Source organism: Leguminivora glycinivorella, chromosome 7, assembly GCF_023078275.1.
Source record: "Leguminivora glycinivorella isolate SPB_JAAS2020 chromosome 7, LegGlyc_1.1, whole genome shotgun sequence".
NCBI classification, from domain to species: Eukaryota; Metazoa; Arthropoda; class Insecta; order Lepidoptera; family Tortricidae; genus Leguminivora; species Leguminivora glycinivorella.
The window spans coordinates 6,520,466-6,548,033 of record NC_062977.1 but is presented as its reverse complement, the minus strand read 5'-3'; the positions used below and the strand labels follow the sequence as shown (position 1 = coordinate 6,548,033).

At 41.5% G+C, this 27,568-nt stretch overlaps 2 protein-coding genes across 2 annotated transcripts in view; one reads left to right on the top strand and one right to left on the bottom strand.

Annotated features, from left to right (window-relative positions):
- The first annotated feature begins 1,500 nt into the window (after positions 1-1,500).
- LOC125227826 (zinc finger protein Xfin-like) lies at positions 1,501-18,819 on the top strand. Its single transcript, XM_048132189.1, has 5 exons — positions 1,501-1,851; positions 2,496-2,642; positions 2,725-2,799; positions 4,588-4,665; positions 14,314-18,819. Exons 1-5 carry the CDS (start codon positions 1,711-1,713, stop codon positions 18,685-18,687), a joined length of 4,815 nt encoding a protein of 1,604 aa, XP_047988146.1. The 5' UTR covers positions 1,501-1,710; the 3' UTR covers positions 18,688-18,819.
- A 6,672-nt stretch (positions 18,820-25,491) lies between these two features.
- The window catches only part of LOC125228425 (protein Tob1), a 113,973-nt gene continuing 111,896 nt past the window's right edge, over positions 25,492-27,568 (bottom strand). Inside the window, exon 4 of the mRNA XM_048133008.1 lies at positions 25,492-27,445. Within this exon, the coding sequence (XP_047988965.1) occupies positions 27,068-27,445 (378 nt within the window). The 3' untranslated portion in view covers positions 25,492-27,067. The remainder of the gene's footprint in view (positions 27,446-27,568) is intronic.

Genomic DNA, 27,568 nt, shown 5'->3' with positions numbered 1-27,568 from the left:
AGATGAGACTAGCGCTGTACGGAAACTAGCACACGCATAGTAACCCTATTTTACTACTACCAACCCGATCCGGCGTCATTGATCAACAATTTTCATGATTTACATTGTATATTTGTAGTACAAATTTTGTACTACGGAACCCAAATAGCAAACAACGTAGTAAGGAATAAGTATTGAGCTTCATTCATAACTTTCATTCATTAGATAAGCCCTCTAGGTTGGCAATACTTGTCTAATTTATTATTCCTCCAAGTTTTATGTTTGTAAATTCAAGCAGTAAATGTTCCTAACAATAGTATATTTGCAATAAAGTTATGCATCTCATAATTACAGGTCTATAGTAAATAAATAAACCAAATTAAACATGAAGGAATCAAATGTAACATTCAAACAAGTATTTTAGAAATCCAAACAGTTTCATAATTCCCGCCACTTTTATCGAGTTGCCATGTGCGGATGTTTGAATATTGGCGCTGCTCACACCATGACGGGTGGAAAGAGAGAGAAGATTGTGTCAGGGGTCGTCAACATTTTTTGAAAGACAAACGTTACACAAACGATGTGCGCTAAACAATACTGTCAGTCATTTACAAAATTATCCCATCCTTCTTTTTTTAAAGTTTCAAATCGGTAATACAATTAGAAAGGGACAGTATTTTCAGTAGCTTATTAGTATTTTCCAAATATTTTGGATGATTGATATTTTCAGATAAAGGTAGGTACATAAATAATGTACAAATAATTAATTATAATTGTATTTCTCTGAAATTATGTTGTATATTTATCAGCCGTTACGTTCGATATATCAAATAACTCGTTACAATTAAATTATGAAATTACAAACCAATTCAGTCAAATTATATTGTACACCCATTTGTATGCTAAACTTAACTGTCAAGCAATACAAGTGATTTCATACAACTACTTATTCAGTATTTTCTCTCTCTCTCTCTCTCTCTCTCACTTTAATTTTATGCATTTCATGTACCTAACTATATTTTTAACGCATATAATGTACGAATGTTTTTTTGTAGACCTAATTTAAATATGTGGTCATTTATGAAATATTCATTTTAATTATTTAACTGTTTCATTTCTTAGTAATAAAAAGGTGATTATAGTCCCAAAAACAAGTTCAAAATTAATAGATTTTTACAATAGGATTTCAAATATAACTTTGTAATTGGATATATGTAGGTAAGGGAAATTTGGTGAATAATTTCAAAAAAGTTTCTTGTTTAATGTAATGGAAAAAAAAAATTATGGTAATATTGCTATGGTAATACAAAATTGTCAATCTGCAAGAAACAAATTATACTAACGATATGAACAAAAATGTCTCAAGAAAAAGGCGTGAGATATAAAATTCATTTTTTTGTAAAGGAAGCGACTTGACATACTTTACGTACTTCATATAAAGTTGTTCTACACAGAAAATGTTTAGGTTCCCTGAACGCCGCCATTGTTTGAGCGGCTTATGTTGGTCACCCTGGCGTTATTTTACGCGCACATGCGCAGAACGACAGGTGGTCGGCGACTCGACCCAGCCGTCTCGTCCGAACCTATCGACTTCTCATCCTCATCATCAGGCGCTTTCGTGCTCTAGCAAGAAAGATGTGCAGTGCTTTGTGTTGAAGTGCTCGTGGTGACATGGCGTCTTATAATTAATTGTTATAGCAGTTCTGGTGTTCAAAATATTGTTTATTTACGATGACTGTGAATTATGATCGTGTTTGTAGACTGTGCTTGTCATCTCGGGGCGAATTACTGCCGATTTTTCCTACCACCAGTTCGGATGACTCGGAGCCTCTCGTCCTCGCATCAAAAATCAAGGATTGCGTGGCAGTACAAGTAAGTAATGTGTTAAAATAAGTGCAAGTGTGGTGTTTTTAGTGAAAGTAGACCCTCGGTGTACGTGAGAACTCGTCATCCGCCCCGGTTCGTGAATTGACAGCAGCGCGTTTAGGTGGAGATGTCGTAAGATCGTCCACCATTTTGTAATGTTCCACGGTTATCGCTCGGCTCGGTGGCCGCGTCGCGTCGCATTCCATGCAGCCGGCGAGGAATGGCGTTATGATGAGGGTCGGGTTTTGGCAATATTCCCGGGGGTCTGGCAGGGAGGGGGTCGGCTTTTCGCTAGCTAGGCTCGGCGTGGACATCGGGTGTATTGATTTATCGGGCGAGACCAGGCCGCTGCAGCTCGTCCCTCGAGCGGGAGCGGGTGACGGGTCGAGCGTCGGTGTCGGCGTGAGCGCGTTATAGCTGTGTGCGTATATCGAGCGCTAACCCTCGAGGGGCTCGCTGGCTGGCACTCGACTCGCTCCTACTTATTCGGTCGAGGAGCAGCCGTTTGCCGGCGCTCGTATATACCTACGCCTACTTAGTTTCTCCTCGCGCCGTATCTATACTCGAGGCGTTTCTCGCCCGTGCCCATTCTGATGAAACGCGCGGCGCTTTCGGCCTTCATTCTCTGATTGCGTATGTTGTTTTTACAGATAAACGAGAATGACGGCTTGCCATCGAATGCCTGCAGGAAATGCGTTAACAATGTCAATAACTGGCACATATTTAAGACAGTATGTGAAAGGACACAAAACAAACTACAGTCTCTGATTAAAAAAGATGGCAGCCAACTAGAAGAGGTGGGTTTCTTTCTTTGATAATTTGAGCTTGGAACTGTCATTGACATGAATGTTTGTTAACTAAATCATTATGATTTTGCAGGTGAACATAAAAAGTGAACCATTATCAGATGAGGCTTATGATGATGGAGTGGTTATTGATGGAGGTTACAATGAGGTATGTTGAGTGTATTATGGCCGCTGTACACACATGGCCAACAGTTCCACCAACCCCCTTGGCCATGTGTGTAGAGGGCTACTTGGCCGTAAGTTGGCAGTTGGCGCTTGCGCTTGCCGGCCAACCGATTCGTGTCGGTTTTTTGTCCACACATCAAAGGATCTTGGCGCCAATGGCCAACTGCGTTTACACGTTGGCGCTTCATTCAGTTGGTCGTCAGCCGTCAGAGAGGACAGTAGTGATATATTTACGAAAATAATAAGTTTATCTATGCCAATAATAGTGTAGATTTTAGGAAATAAAATAACCTTGCAAATGTTTAATGTATTTCCTAAAAAAGATAAATGTTCTTATCAGAATATTCAAAAAATTGTTAATATTGCAAATAATTTAATTTTACTACGGGGTTATTATTTTTTAATATTTTTTTTCTGACAACGACTATGACCAAGAATTTCCTATATTTTTTCATTCCACGTCCATCTTTCATGAAGAGCCAATGCCAAGTGATTGGTTCGCCAATGTGTAAACAGCGGCTCTTATCTTGGCCAAGGGGTTTCACAAAGGGCTGGTGGAACCGTTGGCCATGTGTGTACAGGGGCCATTACACTTTTACATTACTTAGTGAGTTAGGTACCTATTTCCAATGATGGTTGTAAGCTGAGTTATTACTCATGAAGTGCTGCCAAGGTCAAATGGCCAGGTCAGGAAGTTAGTGAGAACTGATAAGGCCCTCCTAAGCTACTAATTATGGCAGCTAATGTGGGTTATGAGGATAATGTTTATGAGGTACTGTATTTCATTTTATTCGGTTTATTGAATGGCCATTTTCATTTTAAACTAATATACCAATATGTCATGACCCGGACATGTACCAGATGTATGGGATGGGCTGCTTTTTAATGTTAAATGTTTATAAGTAGGAATTCTTTCAATATTTATAAATGATCATGATTGGCAGCGGCGAATATCAAGTCTCCTCCCAACATACTGTTAATTTTGTTTTTGTTTACATCAGAATACCTCACAGTTAAATAAACTTCAGAACTAATAACTTAAGTTAGAAGTGGGTCACTTTAAAGGGATAAAAAACTTAATTCACTAGATGTAAACCATATTAGTTTGACTTAGCATGTTATTTATTTTGATTAACTCAATGATAATCAATGAATCATTTTAATCTTAATAATGATTTGTGACGTTTGTCATAATTTTTTGTATCACTTACTTAAGTAATGGTATTGATTTTTCATTTACTTGCATTAAGTGTCTCTTTTGTATTTTCCTGTATTCTTTGTAATTTACAGTTTTCTTATTATGACTCAGTAAGTTTTACAATATTTTAATGTTGTGATAAAATCCGTGATTGCCATTAAGAGTAATTCAAGTTACCCCCCAATGACTCATGTATGGAAAATGCACTTACCATTATGACTGGCATGTTACCCCTGTGTTTTTGGGTGGGGCATATTTTTATGTGTTTAACTTAAAAGTTACTAAACTATGAACTACAGTGGTGTTTTAAAAATTGTGAAAAGAGGTCTTGTTTTAAATTTGTTATTAAATTTAACCTAACACCCAAAGTACTCAAACTTTGGTATGATTAGTGCTTTGATGAAATTTATCATCTTTACCTTCTTTTATTCTAATAACAATTACTTAAAGTATGGAATACAGGGATTAGATTTCACAAAGCAAAGTTTAATGATAATTTCTCTAAGTAACTTTTATTTGTGAAAATTAATTTCTTGAAATAAAGTGCTAATAAACGTATTCTACGTATTTCAGGTTGCCAGTAGCAGTAAATCACAGCCAGAAGGCCCCTCAATCTTGGCATCACTGGGGCTCACACCGCGGAGTGATAAGGTACAGATTACTAGTGTTACTACATATTACTACGACAATAATACCTCAATAATGTTTTACGCGAGAGGTGCGTTCCAGGGAAAATCGCGTGTGAAACCCCTTGGCCACAGATATGGCCAACGGTTTACACACGAACCCCCTTGGCATTGGCTCTTCATGAAAGATGGACGTGGAATGGAAAAGGCTAGGAAATTCTAGGTCTTTTACGTTGTCAGCAAATTTTGATTAAAAAATAATAACCCCGTAGTAAAATTAAATTATTTGATATATTAACAATTTTTTGAATATTCTGATAAGAACATTTATCGAAATACATTAAACATTTAAGTTGGCGTAAATATTTCACTACTGTCCTCTTGGCGCTTGCGCTGCGCTTGCCGGCCAACCGATTGGTGTCGGTTTTTTGTCCACACATCAAAGGATCTTGGCGCCAATGGCCAACTGCGTTTACACGTTGGCGCTTCATTCAGTTGGTCGTCAGCCGTCAGAGAGGACAGTAGTGAAATATTTACGAAAATAATAAGTTTATCTATGCCAATAATAGTGTAGATTTTAGGAAATAAAATAACCTTGCAAATGTTTAATGTATTTCCTAAATGAGAGGGCGCCACTGAGCGATAGAGCAGTTTGAATTTGAAAGCTCCTCAGAATTTTATTTATTTTCACGAATTAAACTATTATTTTATATATAAATTTGATACCAAATTAATCATTGTGCTATTGACAAACTAAGTTACGATATTTTCTTTAAATAAATGGCACCAACGATGGCAAAACAAGCGACAAAAGCAGCGGCCGTTACAAGGTTAGTGGAAGAGGTCTCGAACCTTAAAAATCAGATATCAGAAATGAAAAACGAGATTATGCAGTGTAATAGTGTAATAAGTCAACAAAATAGACTACTTACATATCAAAGCAGGTGCATACATAAAATCTTGAGCAATATCACTAACACTGAACTCCCACTGACAAATTCAAATGGCGAACACGAACTGCTTAATGAATCTGGCCCCGAAGGACTCATTTTTGTTGATAATGACGTACTGCTAGACACCAGCCGCCAAGATCACATACTGACACCAGTAACACCTGCGAATCAGTCAGTAGTTACCGTTGACGTAACCCAGGAGACCAAGAGCCCCGTGTTGCCGACCCCGGCGTCAGGACAGTCCACCCCGGTACAGCCCGGCACTACTGAGCTGCCTGAGGCGCGCCGACTCCGACCTCGGCGAGGCCCTGCTGCGTCAGAAGAGGGTAAGCCCAGCACGAAAAGGCAAGCTGACATCGCTCCAACTGCCCTCCTCTCCAGCGCGGCCCCTGCAGCAAATCCTGGGCCATCGACATCAGCTCCAGCACAGCACACTGTTCCAGCTCCACTGACGTCCAGCACCTGCAGCCTGCGTGCGGCAGGACCCCGCGTGGTCAGCCTTCACGTATACAATCTCAGCGAGGCTACCACCACAGAGGATGTCGTCCGCCACGTCCAGGATCAGATGGGCATTGCGTCACCGGTTTGCCAACAGCTAGTGGTCACTCGTGGCAATTACACGTCGTTCCGTCTAGACGTGCCAGCCAACAAGGTGAAAGCTGCTAGGGATAATGCCAATTGGCCGACGGGGGTTGGCATACGGTATTTTAATATCGTACAGCCAAAAAACGCCAATGTCCAACGCGCCAGTACTGTGATGCGGTAACTACACAATTTACTGTTATTCACCAAAATGTTCGATCGATTTGTAGTAAAACATCGTTACTAGAACTATTATGTTATGATCAAAACCCAGACGTACTTGGATTAAGTGAAATTTGGTGCCGTAATAATGATTTAAAATGTGTTACGATAAGTGGGTACACGCTCGCAAACAGCTACTGCCGCGCTCGCGCAGACGCGCACGGCGGGGTAGCTCTTTTCTTACGCGACGATGTTCACTTTGTACCTCGCAACGACCTTCATAGTATTTGTGTCGAGTACCATATAGAATTTACTGCTGTTGAAATACCTTGTTACCATTTGATTATTATTGTATTATATAGGACATGTAATGGTGACTTTGACATTTATTTAGAAAAGCTCGAAATTTTATTAAGTAAACTAATTGACGAAAATAAAAAGTTCCTCATAGTCGGAGATCAAAATGTGGATTATTTATCTGACAACAGTTCGAGACGGCAGGTTGACGATATACTTGGTTGTTTTGGATGTTTGAATACTGTAACATTTCCTACTCGCGTAACAGAAGATAGCGTGTCATCCATTGATTGTGGATTAGCGAACTACGCGCGCGACTGCCTAACTGTATCACCAGTGGACACTGCTATCAGCGATCACAACGCGCAGCTGTTTGTGTTTACTTTAGAAAGTGAGGTTCAAAAGTCCAAAGCAAATGAGATATTTGAACGCCGATTATTTAATACCGAATCTATTTATTCATTCTATACTGACATATCATATTATAATTTTAATTTTATTTATGATGATAATATTGACATTAATTCTAAATTTGACAAACTATTTAATATATTGACATATCATATAGATTTACATTTTCCTGTTAAAAAAAATAACGTCAAAAAAAAAATCACCAATTCCGTGGGCGACTGACGAGCTGTTTGGATACATGCAGAAACACCGCGACCTTCACGAACTACGACGTCAATATCCACATAACACTATCATATCGGACTGCATCGATCATTACTCGAAACTTATTAAGTCTGAGACGCTCCGCGCCCGACAAAATCACATTGAAACCAGACTAGCGGAAACAATGAATCCCTCGAAAGAAATGTGGAAGATCGTGAATGAGGAGATGGGTAAAAAATCTACCTCTCAGCCGGTCTGCATAAAAAATCGAGATGGTGGTGCATATATGTCCCAAGCGGAGGTTCCAAATGCCTTTAACTCGCACTTTCTAAACATAGCCAAAAACCATGCAGTAAGCAGCGATGAGCACCTATCCAAGCAGTACGTCAGTGGGCACTTGGGCAGCACTGATATACCGTCCTTCACATTTCCTTTTGTTACTCGTGAGCTTCTAGATAAAACCATAAAGTCAATGTTAAGGACCAGTACCACTGTCGATGTATATGACATGTCTTTAAATATCTTAATAAGTATTTGGCCTATTCTATCCGACATATTAGTAGTATTAATTAACGACATTTTTCATACTGGAATATATCCTAATGTACTTAAAAATACACGTGTGTGTCCGGTGTATAAAGGAAAGGGTGACAAGAGTGATGTAAACAATTACAGGCCCATCACTATTGTACCTACCGTCTCAAAAATTGTGGAGTCCATTATGTCATCTTCCCTAGTAAAATACTTAGAACAAAATGCTTTATTGACCGATAACCAGTACGCCTACAGACAAAACCGCTCCACTACTACAGCAGCACACAAAATTGTCGACTGCATTTTGACTGGTCTAGATGATAGGTACAAGATGGCTGCTGTACTGTGCGATTTGTCTAAGGCTTTTGACATTATTAGACATAATTTACTTTTAAATAAATTAAGAATGTATGGCATAAATGGGTCCGCACACAAATTGTTTGCATCGTTCTTGTCTGACCGTCAACAAGTGGTTAAAATGTCACTTAATGGCCAAAAACATGTATCAGAAACAGGCTACATTAATTTGGGTATTCCTCAAGGATCAGCGGCCGGAAATACGCTATTTTTACTATTTGTGAATGATCTGCCCTCTGCCATCACAAATGGACTGTCGGTGTTATTTGCAGATGACACCACCGTTGTTGTTAAAGCAAAAACACATGCGCAGTTGGCCGAGGCAATCAATGTAGCTTGTGAGCAATTACAAACATGGTTTTCATCTAATGGCCTACTGTTGAATATAGCGAAATCCAATGTGATGATATTTTCGGGACGCAACACCACAATACCTCCATGCTTAAGTAGCTGCCCAATGCCATCATGTAACGAAATCAAATTTCTTGGTTTTGTACTTGACTCGAATCTGAATTGGAAGTGCCATGTCGATCAGCTTTGTAATAGGTTGAGTAGTTCAATATTTGCATTAAAGAAACTACAACCATTGATATCACGGAAATCACTTAAAAATGTGTATTTTTCGCACTTTCACTCGTTGATGTCATACGGTACACTGATTTGGGGAAATTCCACAGAGGCCAAGAGAGTACTGATTCTCCAAAAACGTGCGATCCGTTTACTGGCTGGAATTAAACAAACATGTCACTGTAAAGAACTTTTTCAAAAGTATGGTATAATGACGCATTTTTCGTTATACATTTTTCAAGTTTTGATGTTCGTACGGAGAAACTTGTCTATGTTCAAACGCGTCGAAGTCATAGGCAAGCAGATCAGATCGACGGGAAGACTGCGAACAGTGCCGCGTCGCATGGCACTTTCATGCAAGAACCCACGAGTAATAGGCCCTACTTATTACGAACACCTACCCGCCGAATTAAGAACTGAGGTATCTGACGAAGCATTTGAACGGCAATTGAGGAACTTTTTATTGAATAATCCATTATATTCAGTAGATGAATATATGGAATTAAAATTGTAATAACCTGCTTTAAATTGTTTTGACATAGTTTTAATTTTACTATGACGATCACTATGAGATACCTGTCTATTAGATTTTAATTTGACCTGTATTTTATTGTTTACATATTTACTTAATGACGGTAGTTTTGAAATACCATTTGAAATTCAAATTGTTCTTTCATGTTTTCTATTGCTTATGATTATCATTGACATAAATATTATTGTACCTCTTATATGTTTGCATGCCTAATTATAATTATCATTATTGACGATCATAATGTAAATTCATATAGGTTAACGTAGATTAATTTATACTGTAATTTATCATTATGTAATAAATAAACTAAACTAAACTAAACTAAAAAAGGTAAATGTTCTTATCAGAATATTCAAAAAATTGTTAATATTTCAAATAATTTAATTTTACTACGGGGTTATTATTTTTTAATCAAATTTTTCTGACAACGTCTATGACCTAGAATTTCCTAGACTTTTCTATTCCACGTCCATCTTTCATGAAGAGCCAATGCCAAGTGATTGGTTCGCCAATGTGTAAACAGCGGCTCTTATCTTGGCCAAGGGGTTTCACAAAGGGCTGGTGGAACCGTTGGCCATATGTGTACAGCGGCCATAAAGCAACTTCGCGTACATCGGGGTCAGGATATTACTTACACTTTAGGCAGCATAGAGTTTTTAATTTTCAAAGAAAACCTAACTGCTGCATTAAACCAAAAATATAAAATTGAGAATTAATTCAATCGCTAAGCTAGACTAGCTTAGAAAATGTGTAACTGCTCTGATCTGACAGTCGATCACAACATCTTTATATAGATTAATATAGCATTAAGGATAAATGGGCCATTTTTTTTTTCAAAGTTGTCAACCCCACTTTTTCTTGGATTTGGATTTTTTTATGTGGTTTCCACTCACAGGGTGTCCACTTTCTGGAAAGTCAGGGAAAGTCAGGGAAAAGTCAGGGAAGCTCATAGTGGTCATGGAAAGTCAGGGAAAGTCAGGGAAATGATTTGGAGGTCAGGGAAAAATTTGGCACCAAGAAAAAAAAATGAAAAAGTATTGAAAAATAATAAGATTTCCTGGGTTGGCCACATCCATGACAGCAAAGATGGATTCCCGGTAGTGATTTTAAGGCAACTTAGAATTGTCTCTTTAGACTTTTTATGTCAAATATAGTACCTGGCCTCCATCCTAGTGATTGCTAATGAGGGATATCTTCATGCTTGACCTTAATTTATCCGGCCCAAAATCGTAAATGCGGAAAAATCCAGATTTTTTTACTTTGCGTGCCCCACCCTCATATTCCAAAATGGCGAGGGGGATCGGGTATAAATTCAGTTATTGTGATTTAAATTAACTGGGCGATTAATGGCTGAAATGATGATGATGATGATGAGATTAACTGGAAAGTTGCACCACAATGTCACCATGTACAACATTCATAAGGTAGGTGCTTTTGCTAGGGCGACGTGAAAACGACAAAGACAAAGTTACGTTACGTCGCTGTCCAAATTCTAAGCATCTATCCGATCCGACAATCCAAAGCGGAGTTCCTCATAAAGCCAGTGGCCCAAAACGTCACATAGAGGCGCAATTTTGTATTAGTCAAAGGAGCATAGGAGGATAATAAGCGTGACGATGAAGCACTTGGAAACCTAAAGGCATGTAGTGGCAAAACACCTAAATGGGCATCCCGACGCTGACAACAGAGAAAAAATTTCGCGCTCGCTTCGCTCGCGTTTCATATTTCTACATATTTTTGTAATTTAGTCAATACTTCGCGCTCACTATATGCTCGAAATCTCGTTTTCATTTCAAGTCTACTTTCCCGACTCTGCATGCTCTGATAGACTAGGTACTCCATTTTGTTTGCTAAGTTATGTACATAATAACTACTACGGGACGTATAAAAGGGGAAAAATTTTCGCGCTCGCTGCGCTCGCGATTTTTTTTTTACATACAATAACCAAGGGCGCCGAAACTCAAACTCGCTTTACCCTAATGTCCCTAATTGAGAGTGCACGGGCCGGCACTGGTATAGCCAAGTTTAATAGTTAACATAAAGGAAAATAGTTAAATATAAAAGTATGAACTGCCTTGCACATTTTTATATTTCGTACTTTAGAAAACAAACATATCCCAGAAAATAATTAGCTGTAACAGACGGACAGACAGACGCACGAGTGATCCTATAAGGGTTCCGTTTTTCCTTTTTGAGGAACGAAACCGTAAAAAAAATGCTTTTTTTCGGGTTTTTTTTTAAAACAAAAAAAACTGTTTTTTTGCAACCGTGGTAAAAATATCATCATAGAATGAAAATTTGGTCAGGGAAATTTTCTTAAATGGTCATGGAAAGTCAGGGAAAAGTCAGGGAATTTTTTTTGGATTTAGTAGTGGACACCCTGAGTCTCAGAATCGCGAACTCTTTCCATTCTAATAGGAGAAAAAAAGTGTCCTAAGGTTTTTTTCCCATTCCGTTACCATTTTTTCATACATTTTGTATGGCGGTAACGGAATGGAAGGTTCGAAAAAATGTATGGAATTCTTTGGACATTTTTTTTCTGCTATGAGGATCGAAAGACCTAGCGATTCTGAGTATGAATCGCGTAAAAAATACCCATGTTACAAAAAAAGTGTGGTTGACAACTTTGAAAAAAATGGCCCAAATAACATTATATGGATAATGTTAATGTCACAAGTTAACAATATGGGCGTCACACTTTTCTCTCGCTTGTCGCTAATATGCTAGGCGTACAGGGAGATAATTCTATTACTTATTTAACCCCCGACGCAAAAACGACGGGGTGTTATAAGTTTGACGTGTCTGACTATTTGTGTGGTTGCCTGTCTGTCTGTGGCATTGTAGCTCCCGAAGGGATGAACCAATTTAAATTTAGTTTTTTTTTGTTTGAAAGCTGAGTTAGTCGGGAGTGTTCTTAGCCATGTTTCATGAAAATCGGTCCACTATGTTAGGAATTTTTTCAAAAGGTGAAGTAGACACTAACATTTGATGAAGCTCATGGTAAATAATTATAGTGTTTTTACTTTTTGAGTAACATTGTATTAAGGAAAATAATACTACAATAAAATATAAAGTGCAAAAAAGTGGAAATTGGAAAAGAGTGGTGATAGATTAGATTATAATAAGTAGCACTTTGCGCACTGGTTCAATAATTTAGCATATGGTGCTGCTGAAAAAAAAATGTTATCCATACTAATATAATAAATGGGAAAGTGTGTGTGTCTGTTTATTTGTCCGTCTTTCACGGCAAAACGGAGCGACAAATTGACGTGACTTTTTAGGTAGAGATAGTTGAAGGGATGGAGAGTGACATAGGCTACTTATTGTCTCTTTCTAACGCGAGCGAAGCCGCTGGCAAAAGCTACTACTACATATTGTCTGCACCCACATCTGCATCCATTTTCACAACTTTAGTCTATTAAAAACTAGCTTTTGCCTGTGGCTTCGCTAGCGTTAGAAAAAGACAAAAAGTAGCCTATGTCACTCTCCATCCCTTCAACTATCTCCATCTAAAAAATTACGTCGATTCGTCGCTCCGTTTTGTCGTGAAAGACGGACAACCAAACAGACACACACACCATTTATAACATTAGTATGGGTATGGATTGAATAACTAAAACTAAAATCGTTAAAAATAGTTAATGTGCAAACGGATTCAATGGATGAACAAGAACGTGATTTCATATTAGTGTGATAAATGATTGATAAAGGTGTGAAATTGCTATATAAATGATAATCTTTACATTAAATTGCAAGAAATGATACATTGAGTTACCTAATTAGGCTTGAAGAACAGACAAGCACCGATTGACAGTATTTTGCGTTTTGGCGTCCATCAAGAAGTATTAATCATATTTAAAAATATTTTAAGCGGGTTACTCACGTATTAAGTCGATATAGCGTTCGACATGTTTCGGCTCAATTTCGAGAGCCTTTCTCAAGAGTAGCGACACCCCGCCTTTACATGTCGAGAGCGCGACGCATACGCGGTGAGCGCGATGTATGCGTCGCGCTCTCGACATGTAAAGGCGGGGTGTCGCTACTCTTGAGAAAGGCTCTCGAAATTGAGCCGAAACATGTCGAACGCTATATCGACTTAATACGTGAGTAACCCGCTTAAAATATTTTTAAATATGTATGAGTCTCACGGGAGTTTTATAGTTAAAGTATTAATCATATTTTTTTCTCGTCAATAGTGCAGATGTAATGTAATGACACATATCGAGGGTTTACTGGTGAAACCCGATAAGCTGAGCAAACGGGTTTTTAGAATTTGAACTATGTGCAATTTCCACAATGTTGTTATTCAAGGACAAATTATTTTGATTTATCGGGTTTCACCACTTTCACCAGTAAACCCTCGATATATTTAATTTTAGATGTGATGGTTTTGTTAACCCCGACGCAAAAACGACGCGGTGTTATACGTTTGACGTGTCGGTCCGTCTGTCTGTCTGTCTGTGGCATCGTAGCTCCCGAACGGATGAACCGATTTAGATTTAGTTTTTTTTGTTTGAAAGCTGAGTTAGTCGCGAGTGTTCTTAGCCATGTTTCATGAAAATCGGTCCACAATGTCGCGGTCGAGGTTTTTTTTTTCAAAATTTAAATTTTGTGGTTAGGTTATTGTTATATCAGTTATATGTTAGGTTTTTAAAATTAAATGGCCTCAGTCCATTGGGACTATTTTGCCAGTGTCAAGGTGATATAAGCTAATTATTGATTTTGGTATTGTAAGTACGACAGTGTACGGTAGTTGGCACTTGTAAATTGATAGCAAGATTTTACAAGGGCACGTGGACTATCGGCCGTTGACGACAAAAAAGTGGCTAGACGCGTTTCGAGATTAATATTCTTCATCAGCTTCTCACTATAACATTAGTTTACTGCATAAGAAGATTAATAAGCTATCTATATTACTTTTTAAACAACATTAATGAGAAAAAGAAGGAGAAATTATTCGCGACACGATACCGCTAAGATGGCGTTCGAACCGTTTGTAATTATGTTGCCTCGATTTTAATTTGTATGACAGCACATATTAGGGGTCTCCTTCATGAATAAATTGTATTTTCAGGGTATCGAGAGCGAGAAAGAGGAGGAGGAAGAGGAAGACGACCTGTTGGTGGAGCAGGCGCCGCCGCAGTACAGCAAGCCCGCCGCCGGCATGCCCGAGGTGTCCATCACCGTGATGCGGCCCACGGGCGAGACGCTGCACGCGCGCCAGGGCATCCAGCAGCTCGCCTCCAAGGACTGCCTCGTGTGCGCCCGCGCCTACCGCTACTCGCACAACGCGCGCCGCCACGAGCTCACCGCGCACGGCTTCGACCGCTACACCAACAAGGTCAACCCCCCCAAGAGACCGCACGCCAAGCACCTCCAGCCCAAGCTGCGCCTCAACCCCTTCAACCCCAAGGCGAGGCTCATGCCCAACCCCGTCAACCACAAGCAGTTCCAGCGCCCGCTCCCCGCCAGGGTCGCGCCGGCGCGCGTCATCGCTCCCCCCAAACCTATACCGATCAAGCAGCCGGCCAAGCCCGTTCACAACAACTTACCGTACCCCTTGCGAATAAAAGCTCTGAAGGATCTGCAGATTAAAAAGAAGGAGCCGCAAATTTTGAAGACGCTCCTCACGGCTAAACCGGAGCTGTTGGTCTCGGAGCCCGAGATCGTCAACTCGGGTCCGGAGAGTCCCGAAACGTTAATATCGGAGCCGGAGATAGCGTCTTTCCAGGTTGAAACTATTCTGTCCGAACCCGCTTACGACCACGACCAAAATCAGGAGGAGGAAGAGGAGGAGGTGGACGAGTCCCATAATCAAAACCAGCATTATGACACGGTCGATATGGAATCCGACAACGAGATCGAAATCGCCCGGCAGCAAGAGAACGAGGGCGAGATGGACGAGACCCAGGAGGAACACGAAGGAGATGACAACATGCAACATGAGAATGAGCAGATGGAAGGCGAAGCCGAAATGAGCGAAAACGAGAACGGGCAACAGGAGGAGGACGACGAACATGGCGGCAGCCAGGGAGATATTACGATAGATGAACAGAATGATCTCCAAGCCGAGGGCGAGGGAGACAACGGCGAGAGTAACGGAGACAGGGAGGAGGAACAGCACGACGACGGGAACGAGGCCGAGGAAAACGAAAATGATAATTATGAGGACGAGGACCTCCCGCCGGGCCTCGCGCCCGTCGTAGAGATCAACGAGGACATGCAGACCAACTCCTACCACAGCGAACAGAACGAGGAGGAGGAGGAACTCGACGAGTCCGCCGTCAACGACACCATAGACGAGGACGTCAAGGAATACGATCCCGATAAGATTTACGTCACGAAAACCCAGAGAGATTTTATCAACAAATACAGAGATGTCATACAACAGATCAACACTAAGAGGTGCCTCTGCTGCGATAAGGAATATCCTCGCAGAAAAGCCGTCATACAGCATTTACAGAAAAATGGACACAAAGTACCGAAGCACACTTGTTACAATTGTGTTGTAACTTTTGGTCACATAGGTGCATTACTCAGTCACATGAGAGCTAATGTCTGCACGGACTTGTGGAAGGTCATTTACAATGAAGAGGGAATAACTGACGACCAGGTCCTAGAGCCCAGAGGTAATAAGGTCCAGTATAAGGATATTTTTAATGCTAGATCGTATGCATGTAAACTGTGCCCGGCTAAATTCCAACTGAAACAGTTTATTACGAAGCACGTTCTGGACGTCCACGAGGACGGACAGTCGCGGGTGCACATGGCGTGCGTGCACTGCGGCTCCCGCTTCAAGGACAGGCCCCTGTGGAAGCGGCACGTCCGAAACGGGGAATGCACAGTTTACATCGCATGCGACCTATGCCCTGAGAAATTCGCCAATATACAAGACTTCAACGACCACGCGCTTCACGTCCACGCCGGCAGTTTCGACCCCGACAATCAGAAAAACTGCATCGACGGCCGCCCCACCGACTGTCCTCTGTGCGGCAAGAAACACGTCAACTATCCTAACCTCGTGAAACATTTGAAGACCGCTCACGACGAGGACAGGCCTCACTACTGCCAGAATTGTGACGCCAAGTTCGAAACGAGCGTAGACCTGAATAAGCACATCTATGCCGAACATTCCGATAGAGCGATATTAGGAGCGCAGCCCATCGAGCCCGACATGTCCCTCGTCAAAGAGGAGGCCGAGGAGTACCACTACTCGTGCACGGAATGTAACGCCATATTCGAAACGGTGGACGCCTGGACCGACCACCAGGTGGCGGAGCACAACCAAGTCGCCCACCACTGCGACCAGTGCGAGAAGAAGTTCCTGCGGCCGTCGGAACTGGCGGAACACAAGAATACGCATCTGCGAGTGAAGTTCTACCCCTGCAGCGTGTGCTCCAACTCGTACAGCACGCCGCAGAAGCTGTCCGAGCACGTGCAGCAGGCGCATCCCGGCGCCGCCGCCATGGCCGCCGCCGAGACCGAGTTCTTCTGCGACCTCTGCATCCGGTCCTTCAAGAGTCGGCAGGCCTACTCCAACCACATGCGCATCCACGCCAAAGTCCCCACCACCAACAGGAAACCGGGCGAGGGCAAAGGGTTCGCCCCGCAGATAATCGGCAAGCCGATCAAGCAGTTCCCCATGATCCAGTCGAGCTTCGCCGCGTTCAAGCCCAACATCAACGTTCCGAACGCCCCTTACTGCTGCGACATATGCGGGAAGGGCTTCATGCACAAGAAAAATATATGGAAGCATAAGAAAGTTTTGCACGCCGACATCCTCAACGAGAGGAACGACAGCGAGGAGAACACGATGCAGGCGTCCACGGAGGAGGACGAGTACAACGTCGACGAGAACGGGATCGCGCTGTCCACGCCGCAGTTCAACAGCTTCAACTTCTCCAACTTCGCCAACAACGCCCAGCCACACGCGCCGCAGCAGCCCGCCGCTGCCCCCGCGGACGCCACGCCCTTCTCGTGCGAGCTCTGCTTCAAGCGCTTCCCGCTCCGCACCAGTCTCTGGAAGCACAAGCGCGCCAAACACGGCATCATCAATGCGAGTGCCTCCGGTAATCCGGAAAACCAGGCTCAACCCTCTCAGCCCTCGGAAGGTGGCAGGTCCAGTTGCACGATTTGCAAAATAACTTTCTCCGATAAAAAATCATACTACCGCCACAGAAAGAACGTGCACAAATCCTCGGCACAGATATGTAAAATCTGCGGGAAACCGGTGAACTCGACACTGGAGCTATACGAGCACTTGAAGGCGGCGCACGCTCGTGAACTATTAGGATATAACGCTAACCAGGGAACCAGCAAGGCGCAAGATATATCTCAGGACGTCAAAATGGAGTACGATCCCGAACCCGAAATCGCGGATCCGAGCGCCGAGTATCAGGCTCGGTACCCGTGCGACACGTGCGGGAAGCAATTCGTCGGCCTCCTCGCGCTGCAGAACCACCAGTGCATAAACCAAACGGTCTCGGAGCCGCAGACGTTCGATTGCGAGATCTGTCACAAGAGTTACACGTCGATAGCCGCGCTGAAGAGCCACCGCGGCTGGCACCTCCGCTCGCCCGACGGCAAGGCCGCCGCCAACAACAGCGGCCTGTGGATGCCGCAGCACAAGGTCACCAGCAAGGTCAGCAAGCACGAGGTCGTCGACCCCTCGCAGCTCGCGCGCGTCACGCACTCCACGCCCACCGCCACCGCCACCACCAAGCGGAGGCTGCCCCCCGAGGTCGAGGTCACCGTCGTCAACCCCAACAAGAAACTGCGCTCCGACGACTCGGTGGACCTCGAGCAGCAGAACAGCACGCCCGGCGCCCTCGAGGACCGGTACTGCACCATCTGCGACAAGGAGTTCACGAAGCGCGCCGCCTACCAGCGGCACATGGACGAGGTGCACCAGCCCAACTCCGTGTTCTGCCCCGTGTGCGACAAGAGCTTCACGCGCAAGTCGACGCTGCTCGTGCACATGAAGAAGCACTACGGCGGCGACGGCGAGAGCAGCTCCGGCGCCGCCGCGCAGCCCGAGGACGACGCGTACGCGTGCGACGTGTGCGGCGGACAGTTCCCCAGCGACGCGGCGCTGCGCTCGCACCGCGCACGCCACCACGCCGAGGACGAGGACGAGTCCGAGGACGACGGCGAGGACGAGGGCTCCGCGCCGCTCCCGCTCCCGCAGCCCGGCGAGTTCACGTGCGGCCAGTGCGGCGACGGCGTGGCCACGCCGCGCGACCTCATCGCGCACCGCACCATGCACGCGACGCCCACCAAGTTCTTCTGCAACATCTGCAAGGTGTACTTCGCGCGCGCGCTCGACCTGTCCACGCACACGCGCGCGCGGCACGCCGACAACGAGAAGGTCTACTTCCCCTGCGCCATGTGCGAGCGCTTCTATATGAACAAGAAGAGTTTGCAGCGGCACATCGAGATGGCCCACTGATATTGAGAGCTCGACCGCTCGTAGCGTTGAGTTTATCCGGAGCGGGTTTGTCGATCGCCACCGATGCGATATGAGTTTATATGAAAATTCGTTATGGCCAGTTGAGTTGGCGGTCTTTTGCGAACGTTTGAAAAGTTGGGCGGGTCGCATCTTTGCCGGGAGTCTGCCGTCATTCCTTAGATGTTACTTTATGGTTGGATGTGTGTTGATTTTATCGTCTCTCGTAAGAATTGCTCACTTCTCCTATTTTTATTTACGATATTGACTGACGTTGTCGTATTGAGTGACAGTAAAAATACATATAATGTGTTTTAGGTACTTACTTATCGTGACTTTCGGGATACTATCAGTTGAGATGTAACGAATTATTTTCTATATTTTTAAACATTGGAATATTGGGCCAAAATGTGAAATATAGTCAAAATTAGTCATAAACCAGTGTTAAGATTAGGATGAGTCATGCGTATATATTTGCGTTTTCCTAAAATTATGGGTGTGTTAGGATGGATTGTCAATTTGTAACAATTAAGTCTGATTATGTTAATTTACATGATTTAGATTTCACTCTATTTTCATATAAACATTATGAATGTGGTAATGATGCGCAAACGATACATTGACACTCCACCCTGATAAGTTGTTAAGACCAATGAGATCGGTCTTCAATGAGTTATTTTTGTATTTAAAGTATACATTCAGTTTTACTTTACTCTGTAAATATATTAATAGTTTAGTTTAAATTAATACTAATGGTAAAATTAGAACTTTTTAGTTAACAGAGGCGTACTATAAGAGGACGTTTAAGTTTTATTAAATTGTACTGATTATTTTTAGACATTTCAAGTGTATAGTATTTTATAACTACCACTAAGAGCATAGCGCCTCATCTATGGCTATAACTATACTGTGAAGCTATCTATAGGTACTTAATGGCCTTCAAACGCTCTTAGGTTAATCTCATAGTGAATGCAATTTTTGTTGGTTCTGGCTGGACGTACCCAGAGATGGGCAAAATGTAATCGACTAACGATTAACGATTAAAATTACAAGATTTAATTGCGACTGACGATTGAAAACCACGAATGATCAATCTTAGTTGTATAGAGCGCGACTAATTTAGTTGCAACTAAATTAGTTGCCGATTGATTTCGGACAACTAAATTTTGTAATCGACTAATTAGTTAGACTTATTTCTCGCAACTAATGTTGACAGACTGATTAGGACATCTTAACGAATGTTTAAACATATCATCATGTATTACCTACTTAAGATATTTTAACCATTTCTAAGGAGTTAGATCGGTGTTCTAACTATTATTTTGCTACTACAGTCACTTTGAAATTGGATTAAATTTCTCTTATCTAAGGGTAAATAAAAATGGGTACTTTGTTTGTGCATTAGTAAAATAACATTAAAAAAACACAATAAAAGTACCCGGTTGACTGGTTTAAATACATTTCCAAAAAAAAAATGTTTGATTTATTTTTTGAATAATTCTACAAGCGTAAGAGTTAAGTCGCTAGTTTTTTAGAGCAATTCATTGTATTTGACCTACGGAACCTTCCCTTAAAATTAACGGAATTCAATAAAAACATGGTGTATAGTATATACCAAATATCGTGAAATTCGTTGTTGCCATTATATAAATTTGAATGTAGAATGCCGCAAGGAAGATGAACAATAATTAACGCTGAGAGTTCTTTACATTACAAAGAGGTTTAAATATTTTAATGACAACAAAATAGTGCGCGTAGATAATAGATAAACAATATGCAGATGTTTGATTCAATAGAACGTCTTATTTTTAGAAGATGCGTCGGCCCTTGCACCAAAATGAAATTATTTCCAGGTAAGTAGGATTAATGTTTTGTCACCACGTGCCACTAAAAAGAGTTTTACTATCGACAGAGACAGCAAACTACTGGTAATTTCTATGTCTAAGATTTACTCAGTATCGTATAATTCAAAGTATTGCAATAACATACTTAATTGTTTTGTTTGCTACTTGTGAACACTGCAGTTTTTCGCTATTTTTCGTTACCGATATATCGTTATAATATTGCATTGTCATTCAAGCATTACAAATTAAACGTGTATACGTAATTTTAGCTCAACCGGTCGAATATATCTACTTCAAAATAATCCACAAAATTCCACCCAAACCAACATAGTTACAACATACGAGTACCTCCAATGTTATATACATACCTATCAATGGCGGAGCGTCGATACAACTCGATTCCCAACGGGTTCCCTAAAATTCTCTAGTATCTGTAGAAGTCCATACAACACAGATGCCAAAAACCCCTCCGGCTTTACCAACGAAAATTTTCACGCCCCGCCACTGATACCTATTTGTAGTTACAAATAAGATATAAATGCAAAAACGGCCGACTGTGTAGTTTTAATGATTTATTCGTGGAATTTAGTCGATTGAAACTAAAACTAATTTAGTTGTTAGTCGAACATTCCCACAACTAATTTAATCGCAACTAAATCAATCGCGATTGAATAATGACGATTGATATTTTTAGTCGATTGATTAGTTAACTAAAAAATCAATCGATTGATGCCCATCTCTGGACGTACCACATAGTTTGTTGTTAATAATAGCTACCTAAGTATGTGCATCTTTGATATCACCAACTGCCAAAAATGGTACCCGCCACAGAGCTGTGAGTGTATATTTTTTAACTGAAAGTCTGGTGTTACTGGTATACTGAATCGAAATTGTTGATATCACTCAGCGAGTGTAGCAAAACAGTGTGATAAATCTGTGCGTCCTAATCGCACTTAGAATTAGTGCGAAACTTGCACGCCTGTAAAACGTTTTTATTATTGTGAATGGGGATATAAATTACAAGTGAATATTAGTGCAAGCATTTTATATTGGAAACAGGCTTATTATACTAGGACACTTTAGCCACATGTTTCCTTATTATGTAATTCAACTTTGCCCATGTGCATATAGCGCTTACAGAAATTCTGAATTGTTTTAACTAGTGTATAATATTCGTTGTTTAGGCGAATCCAAAGGTTCTTACTTTTGCACTCTTTATACTTCTATAATTAAACTCCTTGGGTTTTGCAAAATTCCTCTCTGAAAAGCAAAAAGTGCCAAAGTTTTTCTTAGTTTGCTTCATCTGATGTAAAATATTTAAATAATAGCTGTAAGACTGTTCCTGTAATACTGTTATACATTTAAAATATGACTTGGGATGTATGTTAAATAAATTAGATTCTTATTGAACTGACGAAACAAATCCGAAATATCTTAACGACATACAAATATTTTAAAATTATGTTTATTATTTAAATGAGCTGCATTTGTTTGCAAAAGTTGCCACAAGTCAATTTAAATCAATTCTTTAAATTTTATTTACGCACAAGTAGTCAGTATTTCTCTTCTGATGATGTTACAACGTGGTGCCTTTTTCATGTTTGTTAAAAATGTAAATTATTAAAAGCAAAATCATCAGTTACATACAAAGTTAAGGAGCATACACGTTAATCTCATTGTGTATTATTAATTTTATATTTGTCGGAAAATAATTATGTATTATTTAAATTACTTTTACCTAATCAAAATTGTATTTCAATGTATTTGTGCAAATATTTGGAAATATTGTGTACTTTACCGATTGTCATTTATTTATCTAATTATGTTTGACAATTTGTGCATTTTACACTCCTGTAAAGAACATATTTATATTACAAAAAATATCCTAACTTTATCCATAGATGAGGTTTACTTTTGTCATCTTTGTGGTTTGATAAATAAAGCGAAATAAATGAACAAATTTTCTTTATTTACCTAGTCCTTTTAAACTTACCTGCAAGCCTAGCATTGGATTGGCGCGAGAGTATGTCGTCGCGATATAGACTACCCGTCCTTATGTCATTAACACTTTCGCTACCAAGAACCCGACTGTCGGGCACACCGCTCGTAGAAGCGTAGCCGATTACATGGGTTTCCCCGTATGTAGCGAAAATGTCGTAGCGCCGCGTAGAGCCCGGTTTCGAAAGTGTTAATATAGTAAGAAAAATGCATGCATGCGAGATACTATCGCCACAATCATGTGCTAGCCATGCTTAGATACTCTACTTATCGCCTTCGGAGACCTAAACAAAAATATACGACTACGAGCCTTGTTGCGGAATTTCATTAGACCTATTTTCTACATGGGTACCGTCGCCGCAGACATCAGAATAACAGCGCCCTCTTGACAAGTCATATTTCTGGTCAGGCTTTACTCCCATCCCGGTTATTTCCATATCTTGCGTAGTGTCCTGAGTGTCCAGCAAAGTACACGAGTGTTGGCTAAAGAAGGTTCATATTTTATATAATCATCAGCATTAATTTTATTAGACTCTTTATGGCTCTTTACAAGATTGAATTTTCACCAAAGACATATATAACTCCGTATAGACAGATAAAGTCTTAGAAGAAAACGTACCTCAGTCTCAGTACCATACAGAAAAAGGTACGGTGGCCTAGATGGCATTACACCTTTGGGGTACGCTCAGCTAGATGGCGCTAATATTAATATTTGACTAAGGTCAATCACTGGCCAGTTTATAATAATAAATAAAAAAATGACATCTGAATCATGCTATCAAAATTTTTATCAGCCAGGCAAGCATGGTCGCGCGATAAATGATAAAACATCAGGCCGTCTCTACCGCACTGTTTGTAAGTGCGAGCCGTTACCAGTTGGTGTAATTATTGCACTTCCAGCAGGCTTCTTTTACAGAGGTACCTACCTGGTACGCATTTTATTTGCCATAGGGTTTTTTTTTCACTTGGGCTAGTACTCGTACCTACGCGCTTAAGAAAGCCTGGCGTCCACTATGGCGGAATCGAGCCACACTCAGATTAGGAGGCACACAGTTATGACAGATGGCGCCATCTTACTGGTCCATTGCACAGATAAAGAATTTAATATGGCCGCTGTACACATGTGGCCAACGGTTCCACCAACCCTTGGTGGAACCCCTTGGCCAAGCGTGTAGAGGGCTACTTGGCCGTATGTTGGCAGTTGGCGCTAGCGCTGGCCGGCCAACCGATTGGTGTCGGTTTTTGCCCACACATCAAAGGATCTTGGCGCCAATGGCCTACTGCGTTTACACGTTGGCGCTTCATTCAGTTTGTCGTCAGCCGTCAGAGAGGACAGTAGTGAAATATTTACGAAAATAATAAGTTTATCTATGCCAATAATAGTGTTGATTTTAGGAAATAAAATAACCTCGCAAATGTTTAATGTATTGCCTAAAAAAGATAAATGTGATTATCAGAATATTCAAAAAATTGTTAATATTTCAAATAATTTAATTTTACTACGGGGTTATTATTTTTTAATCAAATTTTGCTGACAACGTAAATGACCTAGAATTTCCTAGCCTTTTCCATTCCACGTCCATCTTTCATGAAGAGCCAATGCCAACTGATTGGTTCGCCAATGTGTAAACAGCGGCTCTTATCTTGGCCAACGGTTCCACCAAGGGTTGGTGGAACCGTTGGCCACATGTGTACAGCGGCCAATACGTGAGAGCGAGAAGATGTTTTTTTTTCTTGCACTTGCACAGGCGCCACCTGGCGGGATAAAATGTCAGTGTGCCTCCTCATAGGCTCGACGCGGCGCATCTAGTGGACGCGGCAGGCCGTATAGCGCGTACGGTGTAATGCGACTCCGGTTTCATACATTTCTACTCTCTGTGAGCTGGCCTAGCCTTAGTAATACTAGGTCGCAAAGAAAATCTCTCTTGGCTATAAACGCCTCAATCATCCGGGTTTAATTCTTAACCAGCTTCTTTAAATAGGCGTACAGCCTGGCAAAAAGACTAGAAAATAAACCATGTTTTGCATGTGGAAATTGTATGAGAAAAGTAGGTTGCTATGATAAAAAAATAGTTGTAATTTCTCAAATCTTCTCGATTCTAGCCCAGGTTCTCGGATGGGGGTTGAGATCCTTTGGGTTTTGTAGATGGCGCCTACGTAGGTTTTATCTATCTCTAACTTTGTTCTATAGAATTTGTCATAATTATAAAAACCTATTAATAAAAATACTATTGGAAGATTTGGAAGAGTGACACTTGGATCGATTGATGAAGTAAACCTGGCGCCATCTGTCAAGTTCTTCGACAGGCCACCCCAATATCGTATATCAGAAAACCTATAGTATTTTTAGGGTTCCGTAGTCAACTAGGAACCCTTATAGTTTCGCCATGTCTGTCTGTCCGTCCGTCCGTCCGTCCGTCCGTCCGTCCGTCCGTCCGTCCGCGGATAATCTCAGTAACCGTTAGCACTAGAAAGCTGAAATTTGGTACTAATATGTATATTAATCACGCCAACAAAGTGCAAAAATAAAAAATGGAAAAAAATGTTTTATTAGGGTACCCCCCTTACATGTAAAGTGGGGGCTGATATTTTTTTCATTCCAACCCCAGCGTGTGATATATTGTTGGATAGGTATTTAAAAATGAATAATGGTTTACTAAGATCGTTTTTTGATAATATTAATATTTTCGGAAATAATCGCTCCTAAAGGAAAAAAAAGGGCGTCCCCCCCCTCTAACTTTTGAACCATAAGTTTAAAAAATATGAAAAAAATCACAAAAATAGAACTTTATAAACAATTTCTAGGAAAATTGTTTTGAACTTGATAGGTTCAGTAGTTTTTGAGAAAAATACGGAAAACTACGGAACCCTACACTGAGCGTGGCCCGACACGCTCTTGGCCGGTTTTTTATTTTATTGTTAATAAGTAGGTAAGTTACAAGGAAATAAAATTCATACACAGTAGTAGATTGCACAAAACATTTTAATATAAACTTAAAAAGTCGTACAACAATATGAAAAATTATTATTGACTAATTATATTCACGGGCATGGAGAGCCGCTTTACTATATTATGCAAATTTTATATTATCTTTAACACTTCCATCTAATATATCTTACAAAAGAAAAAAAAATAAAACGTATCTTTAATAAAAATTCTCATTACTCTAAGTTTTATTATTATTAAACTTACATTATAGATTTTATCTACAAAATACTGTAGCACTTTGGCCAGTTTTTCAATCGAGGGACCTCAGTACTTTTACCCAACGTACCTACCAATAATTTAATAAATAGGGTATCAATCAAGTACAAGTTAAAATGATCGTAGGAAATGTAGACGCCTACTGAAATCATACATCTATACTTAATCTAAATCAAAATATAAAAATAGTAAAAAAATAGTTGCACATTTTCTTATTCAGGTACAACTTGTCATTGTTGTGCATGGAATAGAAAGCGTGTCTACACTCCCCGACGCGCCCGGCGACCCGGCCGTCCGCACGCGTGGTCGACACTCAAGGACAAGCGGCACTACACTACCCCACTACACCCTCAACCGAAAAACTGAACATCGCCGAGTGAAATATAAAAAAGATAAATAACACATAGTATTTACTTCCATGAATTTGCATGCACCCGTTATTTTATGAATTGAGAAATCTTTTCTATCATTTACACTCAATGTCTTTTATTATAACAATATTATTATTATAGGTACCATACAGACTAAGGCCGACTTGTGGTCGGCCGGTAATGTACTCGAGGACTAATATCTCCTTAAAAAAATACTGTTAGATTGAAACGTAACTATACCTATAATATATTATGTATATTGTAATAATATTATAAGGTTATAAATAATCGTACGAGTGATGATTACACTAGGTGAGATCTCCGACGCCTTCGGGCGGCCCGCCGCGCCGTCCGACCGCGTCCGACCGGATATGCAAACATTTATTACATACGATACGATACGAGTACATAAATACCAGTTAGTAGGTACTTTATATAGTTAGTATGAATTATCAATTTCAATATTAAAAATACGTAATTTCTCTATTGGCCTTTCGTTTCCACGTGAAAAATTAGACGAATATCGCGTACGAATATATATTATGTATACATATTTAAATATCAGTATTTCTTAGATCGGAGGACGTATGTATACAGGCTCGCTCTATAGAAGGTACGTCGTAAGCGCACGCGGCCATCCGGCCTCTCGCTCCCTTACCCTACTAATATATCGATATCGAACGAAGACATCAAAAACGTGACTCGGCTTTAAATATTACGAAAATAAATCGCCGGCGAGTCGCGCGGCCGATTATTGCTCCTATCGATAAATTTACACATCGACGTAACGAACGAGAATACAAAAAGTTATGGAAAATCGTACGGATATCACAAGCGGCGGGCGGCGCGGGGCGCCCCCGCGGAAAATAAAAAAATAAATCGCGATTCGCGGCGCGCGTCTCTCTCGTAAAAAAGTAAAGACTCTATGAGCGGGTCGCGCGGGGCGGCTAGCGCGCGTGCGCGGCTCAGTTGGCGAGCAGCAGGTGCGCCGGCGCCGGCGGGTACGGCGGCGCGCCCGCGGGCGGGCCCTCGCGCCGCCCCACGAAGTACGCGGCCGGGTCGGCCGCCGGCGACAGCGCGCGCGCCGCGAGCTGCTGCTGCACCGCGCGCTGCTTGATGTAGTTGCTGAACTCGGTGGGCGACATGCGGTTGGCGCGCTTGCTGCTCGTCTTCAGCTTGGTGCTGCCGAACTTGGTCTGCGCGAAGGTGGCGGTGGTGAAGGTGAGCGGCTGCGCGCGGAACGGCGGCGCGGGCGAGAAGGCTGCGGGCGCGGGCGGCGACGGCGCCGCCGCGGGCTCCACGGGCCGGAAGCACTGCGCCTCCGGGTTGAACGCCCGGGTCACCTGGAACCGACAATCATTCAGTTTAGCTTTGAGATTACTTGGCTCCGAGTCAGCGCTGTGACATCGCCTTGGCTTTGGCTCAATATCGGGTTCATTTTCTCAATGTCATCTGACGTCTCTGTC

Bases quoted from the DNA above. Each gene is read 5' to 3' on its own strand.
- LOC125227826 (XM_048132189.1), top strand. From the start codon at position 1,711: ATGACTGTGAATTATGATCGTGTTTGTAGACTGTGCTTGTCATCTCGG. The intron at 2,643-2,724 runs GTGGGTTTCTTT...ATGATTTTGCAG, and splicing joins ATGGCAGCCAACTAGAAGAG to GTGAACATAAAAAGTGAACC. The intron at 4,666-14,313 runs GTACAGATTACT...TTGTATTTTCAG, and splicing joins TCACACCGCGGAGTGATAAG to GGTATCGAGAGCGAGAAAGA.